This window comes from Coptis chinensis, chromosome 7 (genome assembly GCF_015680905.1).
Source record: "Coptis chinensis isolate HL-2020 chromosome 7, ASM1568090v1, whole genome shotgun sequence".
Taxonomy (NCBI): Eukaryota; Viridiplantae; Streptophyta; class Magnoliopsida; order Ranunculales; family Ranunculaceae; genus Coptis; species Coptis chinensis.
The window spans coordinates 45,923,042-45,934,918 of NC_141462.1; the positions used below are offsets into that span (position 1 = coordinate 45,923,042).

The 11,877-nt window shown below is 35.2% G+C and overlaps 1 protein-coding gene across 1 annotated transcript; it reads left to right on the forward strand.

The window, feature by feature from the left end:
• Positions 1-6,770: 6,770 nt before the first annotated feature.
• Positions 6,771-8,066, forward strand: LOC147487689 (uncharacterized). Its single transcript, XM_086574111.1, has one exon. It carries the CDS (start codon positions 6,771-6,773, stop codon positions 8,064-8,066), a length of 1,296 nt encoding a protein of 431 aa, XP_086430237.1.
• The last annotated feature ends 3,811 nt before the right edge of the window (positions 8,067-11,877 follow it).

Genomic DNA, 11,877 nt, shown 5'->3' on the forward strand with positions numbered 1-11,877 from the left:
ATTTAGGTCGAGAAATAGAGATGGGGCGTATGCTCGACACGTTGGTACGATGGCAGGTAAAAGAAACACACCTGCACACGTCACATAGACTGTCAGAATTTCGTTCAACATTTTCCACCAGCCGCTTACAAATAATTAAGAATCATAAAAATAGTCAAAGTGGGTACCTTACTTTCTCAAAAAATTCAATTTGGCTAATATACTTATTAAATTCTTCCATCCAAATAATCTGATAACTTGCGGTTTCTCGAAAAATTCAATTTGGATAATATAGTTATTAAATTCTTCAATTAACTTGCGGTTCAAATCAATCATTATCTAATATAAACAAATTCTTTAATTCAAAAAAAATTTCCAAAAAAGAAAAATATTGGACAAATATGCATATTCAGGCTACCTCATATAGAAAAAATATTTTTCTCGTCAACATTTTTATTTTTTGGAAAAAACTTTTGAATTAAGGAATTTGTTTACATTAGATAACGGTTAATTTAAACGGCAAGTTAATAGATTACCTAAATTGACGAATTTAGTAAGTACGTTATCCAAATTGACGAGAGAAAAAGTACGTTACCTAAATTAAATTTTTCGAAAAAATACGTTACCCATTTTGGCTATTTTTTCATTAAGAATCACTTAATTGGCATAGTATACAATGTATTATGCCTTATTTTGCATTTTGGATATACTATACAATTTCCTAGTCACATTACTATATTATACTATCAAAAAATTTGCACTTTGATACTTGGAACTATTTCCGGTCATTTTGTGTTGATGTGGTCACCGTCCTATATCACGTGTCCAGCCATTTAGACATGTGGTATTATTTGTGCGCATGAAACACACGTGACCTATTTTCTCATTCCAAACGATTTTAGAAAACACGAAAACTTGAAATTGTGAGTTTAAAATGGTCTACAGTGAATGGTGTAACCTTCTTTCTCTCTTCTCCTCTATTTCAAAACCCTAACTCTCAACACCACTTACAAAATGTCATCCACCTCTATCAATTCGAATCGTTCATGCTTTTGAGGAGAGTCATCTCTTTTGGTAATATCAAAGACTGTTGGAAATTTAGAAAGTTTGGATGTACAAAATATAAAACTCACGACTGTGGCTACTTTAATTGGGAGGACAACATTCCAAAATCAACAAAGCAAAGGTTAATTGATTTGTACAAAAAGATTAACGGATTGAAATAAGTTTGGAGGAAGCTAACATGAAAAAGGTGGAGTTGCAAGGAAAACTGAATCTAATTGTTTACTCTGAGAAGAAGAAGATAACGGAGTTGAAGAAAAAGGTGACAGCTTTGGAATACCAGAATTATAAGATTAAGAAAATTTGTTTGGTTTTGGTCGTTGTATTCCTGGTTTATAAGTATTTGTTTCTGTAATGTGCACTGTGTTTATGTAATACTGGTTTCTGTAATATAATGAGTTCAATGAAAATGAAATGAAATTGTAGACTTCTCTGATTTTTGTCACTGTATTTATGTAATGAGTTCAATCAAAATGAAATTAAACATAGCAAAAGCAAACATTAAACATCACTTATTTGAATGCTTATGTTTATGCATAGAGACATACTCTAAGCCTAGCATTAACCACATGATTACTTTTAAAATTATAATATAGCAAAAATTGTTCCCAACCGAAACTCCAATTCAGCTAAATTTCATGTACAGAGTCTTGTAACAAGTGACATATATGCATAATAGGCACAAACACATAGAATTAGAGCAGCGTCTGATTCACCATTTATGGGAATGGGGGCTATCACAATTAAGTTGTATTTTTGTTTTATAATAGGGTTTGCCCGTGCTGTACGACATTGATAAGCTCGACGCGCCTTCGGCGCTACCTACTATATACTATTTCGTATTGCTTTCAAAGCATAGCTTGCAATCCCATTTCTCATGGTGAACCCAAAGTTGGTTGTCACATATAAGTGTGAAGCACTTAAAATACTTATATGCAACAAACATTGTTTCACACAGTAAAAATGCATTATTATTCAGTGGCACCTCTGGCATACATATACGCAACAAAGAATTGAATACCTCTAGCAATGTATTTTCCTTTAATTATGAAGAAAAAATAAAACGGAAAAATATGACTTGCAAACATGGGGATCATCTCATAAGAAATTCAAATAGAAATAATTATTATAATCTAAGCGGTTTTAATTGACACACTACACGATAATGCTTGCAACATACAGAGTACCTCTAATATCGCATGCCTACTTCAGTTGCTTAATCGCTTCACATATGAAGCAAAGGGCACACCTACTATAGATCTAAAGCCAGATGAAGTCAATGAATCTCATTAAATGAGGGGGAATGGAGCCTTTGTTACAGACTCAATGAGGATGGCATCTTCTCTAAAATATAAATATAGTGTTAGGAAACAGGCAGTCAAAGTCCTAACAGTGTTCTGTGCACATACAATATCAACTCGATAGTGAGCAAAAATAAGATAATGGAGAATAAAAGTGATGCAACATAACTAATCAGCAATCAGACCAATATTATACACGAAATGTACGTAAATAAACGAATATAACTCGAGTCTTTGCATTTACTTTACTGGAGACATCATGTCTTTTCGTGCAATAGAAGTGAAAAAGAAGCTTTGAGATGTCATCTATCCACAAATAAAAACTCAAACCAACATTCAAAAAAAAAAAAAAAAAAAAAAAAAAAAAAAACTTAAATAGTAAATCAACTTCTGAACCCTTGACTTTAATATAATAAAATACGGAAACACATAAAGCAATCACCCAACAAAACAACTTCAAAATTTTAAGCATTATAGAATTCTGTTTGAAAGGCTGATTACAATATGCTTAGATGCAGCATATGAACAATCTCAACTCAAGCAGATATGTATAGCACAAAGATAAATAAGAAAAGCACAATTGACCAACATTATAATTAGGCACACTACTTTTTGTCGTATTGCATCATAGCTTTGGCACCTTCCTTGATCGACACTCTTTACATCAGTTGGTTTCGGAATTCATTTAGGGCATCATGATCAAAACTGAAATATTCATTTGACACAAGCTGTACATAACGATGACCTTGAGTGATTATTGCTTCTACCCCTAAGCTAGGACCTTTGTGTTTTCATATGTGAACTTCCTAAAGTTCCACCAATCATTTAGAAGTCAAACATTATCAGCAAAATGAGCCAAAAAAGTTCGTACACCGTGTATGCTAGATGTTACTATATTAAATTGCTTGTGAACCGAATAAAGCACATGAAAGTAAGTCTGTAAATTCAATAGAATGCACACAATAAAGTAATCCAATATAGTGCAAATTACAACCGAGATTAGATACCAAAATGACTTTTGAGCATTATCAGCAAATGCAAACAATTAAAGCCTTAGATATTGGATACAGATGATAAGGTTATGTCAGATCAAAAGTGTGTTCAACATTTCATTCAAACCAAATTACTACATTGGCATAGACATGTTATTACTATCAACATGGAAAAGCCACCTAGTTATAAAAGTAATTAAATAGATCTTACAAAGAGATTGAGTGGTTAAATAGATCGAGGGGAAAATGGAAACTCAAAGAGATTGAGTTATAAGAGAAGAGATGTTACATGTTTCACTTTACTTGAGAATCAGAAGAGTTCAATAAGTTATAGTGATTGGCCAAGGTCCCATCGCCACGTTCATGGATGAAAAAAATTAAACAACACAAGCTAGTTTTGTCAATTATGTGAGTGTGAGAATGAGAAGGAACATACTTGAGAATCAGCAGAGATCACTAAGTTTTGAAGATATGAGAATCAAAGTTTCTTCGTTCAGCTAAAGACCATATAAACAGATGTCACCATTCAGTAGGAATTGAAATAGATTTGTACAGAACTATAAATTCAGCTATATATATATATATATATATATATTAGAAAAAAAAAACACTAACCAAGGTGTGCAACTTCAACACAATACTGACAAAATGTAAATACACTCCAACTCGCAAAACCTACATAATTTGAACGAAGCAAATTAACCAAATAAGAGCAAATACAAATATATCAATTTGATGACTATAAATTCAATGAGAAACTACTCAACTCGTGATTATAAATGAAAAGAACTTACGGATTATAGTACGACTTCTGGATAAATAAAGTTTAGGGTGTGACTTTTGAAGAGTAAGATTTGATAGTGGTGAGAAGGGTGTTGAAGTTCATCTTATATTCTTTGTTTAGAGGAAGGTTTGTGATGGATAAAACACTAACTTTTGTAACTCTTCTCTTCTACTTGGCATTTTGGAATTACTCTCAATCTTAACATGTATAGAAATGATTTAGAAACTTGTATTGAAATGATTAGAAAACTTGTATTGAATTGATTAAGAACTTGGTTTACACTAAAGCTTAAAAAACATGAAAATGGAAAATGAAGAAATAACAATTGACCAAAGATTAGATTTAGGGTGATGGTTTCTCTCTACAACTTTGGTTTATATATGACACCTTTTACAATTATACCCTTCCTTCTAGAAACAAACTTATGGGACCTTGACCCAAGCCTACATAAGAGAAGTCTTGATTTTTGCTTTAGGTCCTTGGGTCTGTAGCTTCAGTCATGAGTCTTTGATTTTGACAGTTGACTTGACTTTTGACTTTGACTTTCTGGCAACTTTGCTCCGAAACTAGAATCTTTCCAAGTAGCGTAAATAGCCATCCTTTTTGTGCCAAAATGCATGTACTAGGAATATGCATCCTAAATGGCCTGTATCCTGCAAGTGGTAGCAAAAGTTATAAGTTGACTGTTCATTAAGCACAAGAAGGGCATATATGAAGCATTGTAAAGGTAATAAAACGCACATTTTGGGACTGATCAACTACCCCCAAACAACATTTTGCTTGTCCTCAAGTAAAAGATAAGAGAAAAAAAACTAGGGTCTTTTTGTAGTACGTCACACTATAATAGTGCACTTTTGAGTTTAGTCACACGAAGTTCAAATATTTGATTTTAGTCACACTCTGTCAACTTTTTTGTCTCAATCTGTTAGTCAATATATTTGACTAGGTCAAATCGTACGTTGATCGTATATATATACATAACCCTATTTTTTTTTATACAATCCATCATCACTCACTACTATACTCGAGGACAATCTCAGTGGTAGAAAACAAATATTATCAATCTGGTCTAACAACTTGAATCTCGATGAATGTCGAAAGTCAATTAAATTAGGTACTCAACAAACAAAACTAGGGTTAATGGTTCCCGAAACAAAACAAAACATTCTTCAAAATTACTCACATCCAATTGGGAATTAATGACATTTGAAAGAAGTTAAGAGGCAGGGACAAAGAGAGATCACAATTTGTTAACTTCTCCTCAAAAGGTATGTGCTTATCCTAATTTAACATTGTTACCCTGATTTAACAATGTTTACTATAATTTCATCCATTTTTAATGATAAAAATTTGGGGGTTTGTTGTCTAATTAGCAAAGGGTACCCATTAACAAATTAGGTAAAATTATTTAGTCAATTGATGTTTATTGCTTACTGATTAGCGTGGTGTTTGTGGTTCAATTGCTATGTAGGCATGAGTCAGCCTAGTTACAAGGTCATTAGGGCACATTATGGTGGTAAATAAGTTATTAATCGTATTAATGGATTAAGATTATTTCAGTACGTTGGAGGTAATGTGGTTGATTCAAAAAAATTCCAGAAAAATTACATGACCAAGGGGAAACTGTTAGGTTGGATACATGAGGTTATTTATTCCCTCTCCTCCTAATGAAAAAGATGTGATTTATTCCTTGGTGAGTGGATCAAAGTTACTCTTAGAGACTGATGCTAGGGTGATGAACCTTTGGACTAAGTCAAATCCAGACAAAAATGGACATGTGCATATTTATGTGGATTTTCTACAAGACCTCACTGAGGTCATGCCTCCCCCACCTATAACACAGACCATTAACCTAGTCATACCTTCTCCACCTACAACACAGACCAATAACCTAGTCATACCTTCCCCACCTACAACACATGCTAATAACCCAATCATACCTTCCCCACCTACAACACAGACCAATAACCTAGTCATACCTTCCCCACCTACAACACAAGCCAATAACCCAATCATGCCTTCCCCACCTACAACACAGACCAATAAATAATGCACCCAACAATGTAAGGTGAACCCCACTAACCCAAAAGCTAAGAGGAAGAATCTACCATTGAAGAGAAACACAGTTAATGAAGAATGTGTTGATATAGAGACTGCTGGGACTGCTGGGAATGCCAATGGTCATGAAGCTGTTGAAGGTATGATTGTGTTTGTATTTGATTTTGTTATAAATTTATGGGTATGTCTGTTTCATTGATATCTATTTCTTATGCATGGATAATGGGGTCAGAGTAGATATTGATCATGTTCCAGCCTGAAGAAGGCTATCACAGTAATCTTTCAGATAGTGAATATGATGAGGAAAAGTTAAATGAAGAACAAGGCATAGAAACTGAAGAAGAGGATGAGGCTGATGTTGAGGTGGAGGATGATTCTGATGTTGAGGTTAAGGATGAGTTAGAAGATGCATATGAGGTTGATGAACAAGAGGAAGAGATTTAGAAGTATGTTATAGGTTCAAATATTGAGGAGTTTGTTAGAAATAATTCTACATGTCATCCAGAAGAGAGGGTTGAGGAAACTAATGTGGATAAGGGGTTAAAACTTGTTCTTGGTCAGGAATGGGCTACAAAAGAGGAAGTCAGACAATATATGAGGACTTATGGTATTCAAAATAGGTTTGTGATATCATGGGATTACAATGACAATAGGAGGTTGAGATTAACTTGTGACACAGAGCATTCACAAAGCAAGAAAGAGAATAGAGGGAGGAAAAAGAAAGGGAAGAAACAAGGGCAAAAGAAACAAAAGAAAGGGAAGAAACGGAAGAAATGCAAATGGTTTTGCAATCTGACTAGGTTAAATGATCAACACACTTTCAAGCTCAAGACTGCAAATTTTGAGCACACCTGTAACCCAGAAAGCAATCATAGAAACCTTATGGCTAATGCTAATTGGATTTCTTGCCAGATTGATGAACAAATGAGGTTGCATCACAAGTCATACAAACCTAGGAATATCATTAAGATCATATGGAAGGATTTCACAGTTAAGATCAAGTATTGGCAGGCTTGGCATGCCAGAGCTATAACTTTGGATAAGATTCATGGCAATTATGAATACTCTTACAATAGACTACCTAAGATGTGTAAGCAGTTGCTAATAGCTAACCCTGGTAGCAGTTCCAAGTGTGCAAGGAATGATGCTACAAAGAAGTTCACTGGGTTATGTGTGGCCTTTAAGGCTAGTTTGAGAGGATTTGTAAGAGGCTGTAGGCCCATCATTGGATTGGATGGGTGTTTCTTAAAGGGTAAATATGGTGGGATTTGTTTGTCAATTGTAAGTTTAGATGGTAATAATGGCAAGTTCCCTTTGGCTATCTACATTTGCAAGGTGGAGAACAAGGAGAATTGGACAAATTTCTTGGAGATTATGAAGAATGACCTCGAGGATCACTCATTTAATCTAACTATCATGTGTGATAGACAGAAGGGTTTGGACATAGCAGTGAGCACTATATTTCCTAAGGCTGATCAGAGGTTCTGCTTTAGACATATATTTCAGAACATGCAAAAGTATCACAGAGGGCCTTTAATGGAAAGATTGGCATGGGGAGCATCTAGTGCATACACAGAACATGAGTTCAAGACCTTTATGGAAGACCTTGAAACTGCAGTATTGAATGAAGAAATCAGAAAGAAAGGGATACCAAGTAATGGTGAAGATGGCCAGCCAAAGAGACCAAAGGTGAAGACAACCAAGGAGTACCTTATAAAAGAGGAAACTAAATTGTGGGCAAGACATGCTTTTGATATAAGGTCAAAAGTTGAACATGTTACCAATAACTTCTCAGAGTCATTAAATTCTTGGATTCTAGAAATCAGGGACAAACCAATACACCAGCTGGCTTTGCAATTCACTCTTATGATAAGTAGTTTATTGTATTAGAAAAGGGTCCAAGGAGATAGTATGGGTGCAAACCTTGAACTTGTGCCTAGAGTTAAGGAGATCATTGCAAAGCATTTGGATGTTGTCAAGGGATATAATGTCTCAGGGTCAACTGAGTTTACATTTGTTGTGTCAACTGAAAGTAAATGGTGGAATGTGAACTTAGATGCTCATAGCTGTGATTGCAAGGAGTGGGATCTTTCTGGGATACCATGTATTCATGTTGTATGTGTTATATCTCATATGACTATCGAAAAGGGCATAAATTGGACTCAGTAAGTATTTTAAGTCTTTACTCTCATATTTATACCCTTTATTTATTTCATTTTTATAAAATATTTGTCATTTCAAGTCTATTTGTCTATTTGTAGGTATTGTAGCCCTTTTTTAACTATTAGAATGTATAGAAGAACATATGCAGACTACATCTTACCACCACTTCATAAAACTACATGGGACAAGGTCAGTAGTTGCATTTGTGATCCTTTTTTTTGTGCCTTTTTTATACTTACATGGTTTGTGACATTTGTATACTCACATGGTGTGGTGCATGTAGGAACCATCTGATGTGCTACCACCCATGCTTTCAAGGAGACCAGGTAGGCCTAGGGTGAACAGGAAGAGAGGTGAAGATGAGGGGCCCTCACAGTCCACAAAAAACCAAAGAAAATGTAGTAAATGTGGGATGATTGGTCATAATAAAGTCAGTTGTCAAGGGGGGCTAGTTGCACAGAAAGGTAGAGCAAAGAAGAACAAGGGTGGACCAGCTACAGAGAAAGGTGGAGGATCCAAAGAAAAAGGTGGGGACAAGGTGGATGCATCTCAGGAGACTTTAACAGTTCCATCTCAAGATACAATGTGTCTAGAGTTGTTTGTCAGACTTCCAAAAACTCCCTGTAAAACACAAAGAAAGAGACAACTTGAAGACCCATCAGCACAAGCTTTGCAACAGACAAAAAAACATAAGAATGGTGTCAGTGCATCTCAGCCAACAACAAAGGGTCCTACTAGTGCAAGTTATTCTCAGCTAACAACAAAGGGTCCTACTGGTGCAAGTTCTTCTCAGCCAACAACAAATGGTCATGCTACAAATGCTTTTCAGCCAAAAGCAAAGGGTCCTACTGGTGCAAGTTCTTCTCAGCCAATAGCAATGGGTCATGCTACAAGTGCTTCTCAGCCAAAAGAAAAGGGTCCTACTATTGCAAATTCTTCTCAGCCAACAGTAAAGGGTCGTGTTACAAGTGCTTCTCAGCCAACAACAAATGGTCCAACAAGAAAGGGTCGTGCTGCAAGTGCTTCTCAGCCACCAACTTTAGCTTCAGGAACTCAATGAACTTGTTTTTACTGGGTTCTTTTCTTTTTTTTTAGAACAGATGTATGTATGAGTACCCTATATGTATTTTGGGTTGTACTGAATGTTTTGGGTGGTTGTTATCAGGTTTTGGAAACATAGATTTGTTATTAGGTTTTGGACCCTCACGTTCTTTTTAGGAACATATGTAATCATGTTAAAGTCAAATTCAGAAAAGTCATTGTGCATTTAGAATTCAGAAACGTCATTGTGCATTCAGAATTCAGAAAAGTCATTATGCATTATCAAATTGAAAAACCCAAAATACATTCTTCATTTCATTTCAAATAGCATTGCATCTATTACAAACCCTAAAGACTTAACAAAGGCACATACATCTTCCACACCCCCTTCTACAGTTAATTTAGAGGTACCCTCCACTGTTGCCTTCACCTTCCCTCCTTCAGTTCCCACCTTGTCAATTTTCACAAGTGTTTCATGCCTTGCTTCATTAAGTTCTTCATCTGGGAGATCAATCCATTTGAACGCAATGCATTTAGGCTGACTTTTGCACCTTAGAAACCTTTTACCAGTGTTTTTGCCTTGCTTACAAAAAAATAGATTCATTGTGTTTGATTTGCACAGCACACATAAGTAGTTCAACCAACGACAGTCTTTCTTCATGTGGTCTGTATCAGTACAAAGAAAATAACCCCCCTGTACCCAAAATGCAAAACAAAAAGGGTAAATATCAGTACCTTTATCATTCTAAAAAAACCCAAATTTCCTTGAGATGGTCAAATTCTTTACCTGTTTAGATGATTCGCCTTCTTCCCCTCCTCCCATTTTGTTGAGATATTGAGAGAGATTGTTAGATTGTGAGAGAGCTTGATTGTTAGAGAGCCAGAGAGATCGAGAGATTGTTAGAGAGCTAGAGAGATCAAGAGATTGTTAGAGTTGATATATTTGGAGGTTGACCCAACGACTTATACTTCTCCCAACATGTATTTGTTTTCTACCACTGAGATTGTCCTCGAGTATAGTGGTGAGTGATGATGGATTGTATATAAAAAAAAATATAGGGTTATGTATATATATACGGTCAATGTACGGTTTGACCTAGTCAAATACGTTAACTAACAGATTGAGATAGAAAAGTTGACAGAGTGTGACTAAAATCAAATATTTGAACTTCGTGTGACTAAACTCAAAAGTGCACTATTATAGTGTGACGTACTACAAAAAATCCCAAAAAACTAAGATAAAAAATGTGTGATTTATTATACTAATCTCGTTTCGCAGAGTGCGATTGCATTGACCATATACAACAAGGCCTTAAACCACTAGGACTTTCCTAGTGAACGAGCTTAAGTCTCGTGAGAGTTTTCTAAAAAAGGTACTCACAAACTTCCTCTATTGAGTACAAATGGTCTTGTTTCCTTATTTATTCTCAGAGGTTTATACATCTCATAAAGGGGGGGGGGGATAAAGAAAAGTTTCTTTGAACTCAGAATAATATATATACAGTAGTTTAATCATCTAAAGATAAACGTGCAAAACATGAGTGGTGAAATGCAAAAGCAGAGCCGTTTTCGAAACTTTTGGAGAGCGTCCTTAAGTTGGGTCCCCTACAGGGGTGTGTTGCAATCACATGCAACTCTGATAGATTCCCTCAAGTTTCGTTTTCTCAAGTGCAGAGGGCACTTATATTCCTCACATACTCGAATGACGTCCAAAAAAACCGGGGTCGATTGATCACAATATCCACTTAATATCACACCATCCCTTCCTAGTTGAGCTAGATGTCTTTTATTATGAATTACGGGGCTAAGGTAATGGTTTAAAAATAAAGGGAAGGGAAAACAAACTCTGATAAGTTGAGAAATTGGGTATTCATGATATTTGTAACTAGAGAAAAATCTGGTTTTGTTCTTTGCTTCCGAATTTGTGATTCATTCTTTAGTTCTTTGGCTTTGTGACTCCATATGATTTTGAATTTTTGGGAGTTCTAACTTTGCTTTTGTTTATTTTGAATTCGACTCCTTTCGATTTTGAACTTTTGGGAGATTTTGATCTTTGAATATTTTCTTTTTCTTTTCTTTTTGAAGCTCCTAACTATTCTATTTTTGTACAAGGCATTCTCTTCTCTTTTTACATATAATCCAATTCTCAACTTGTCAGCTATATAAGCTTTTTATTGTGTGTGGTAACGGTTCAAGGATTGGTGGCGAAGAAATAAAAAGGCCTTTAGAATTTGGTGAAGGTTCAAATGGGGGTAACTAGAGGAAAAATTATCTTTTTGGGTTTTAACGTTTATTTGGCTATATTGATCCAAAAAGAGCTTAAATTCTCTCATAGGATATGGTGTGGTGATCAAGCAAGTGGACGTGTTATCTTTCTATCCGGACATCTTTGTATCATCATTCAATAATCATTCAGATAAGGCTTTTTGCTAGATTCTCACAGGATATAGAACTTAACCGCTCTAACCTTGGTCTCGGAAACTCACTGCTATATACA

Coding starts and splice junctions, on each gene's coding strand:
- LOC147487689 (XM_086574111.1), top strand. CDS start 6,771: ATGAGGACTTATGGTATTCAAAATAGGTTTGTGATATCATGGGATTAC.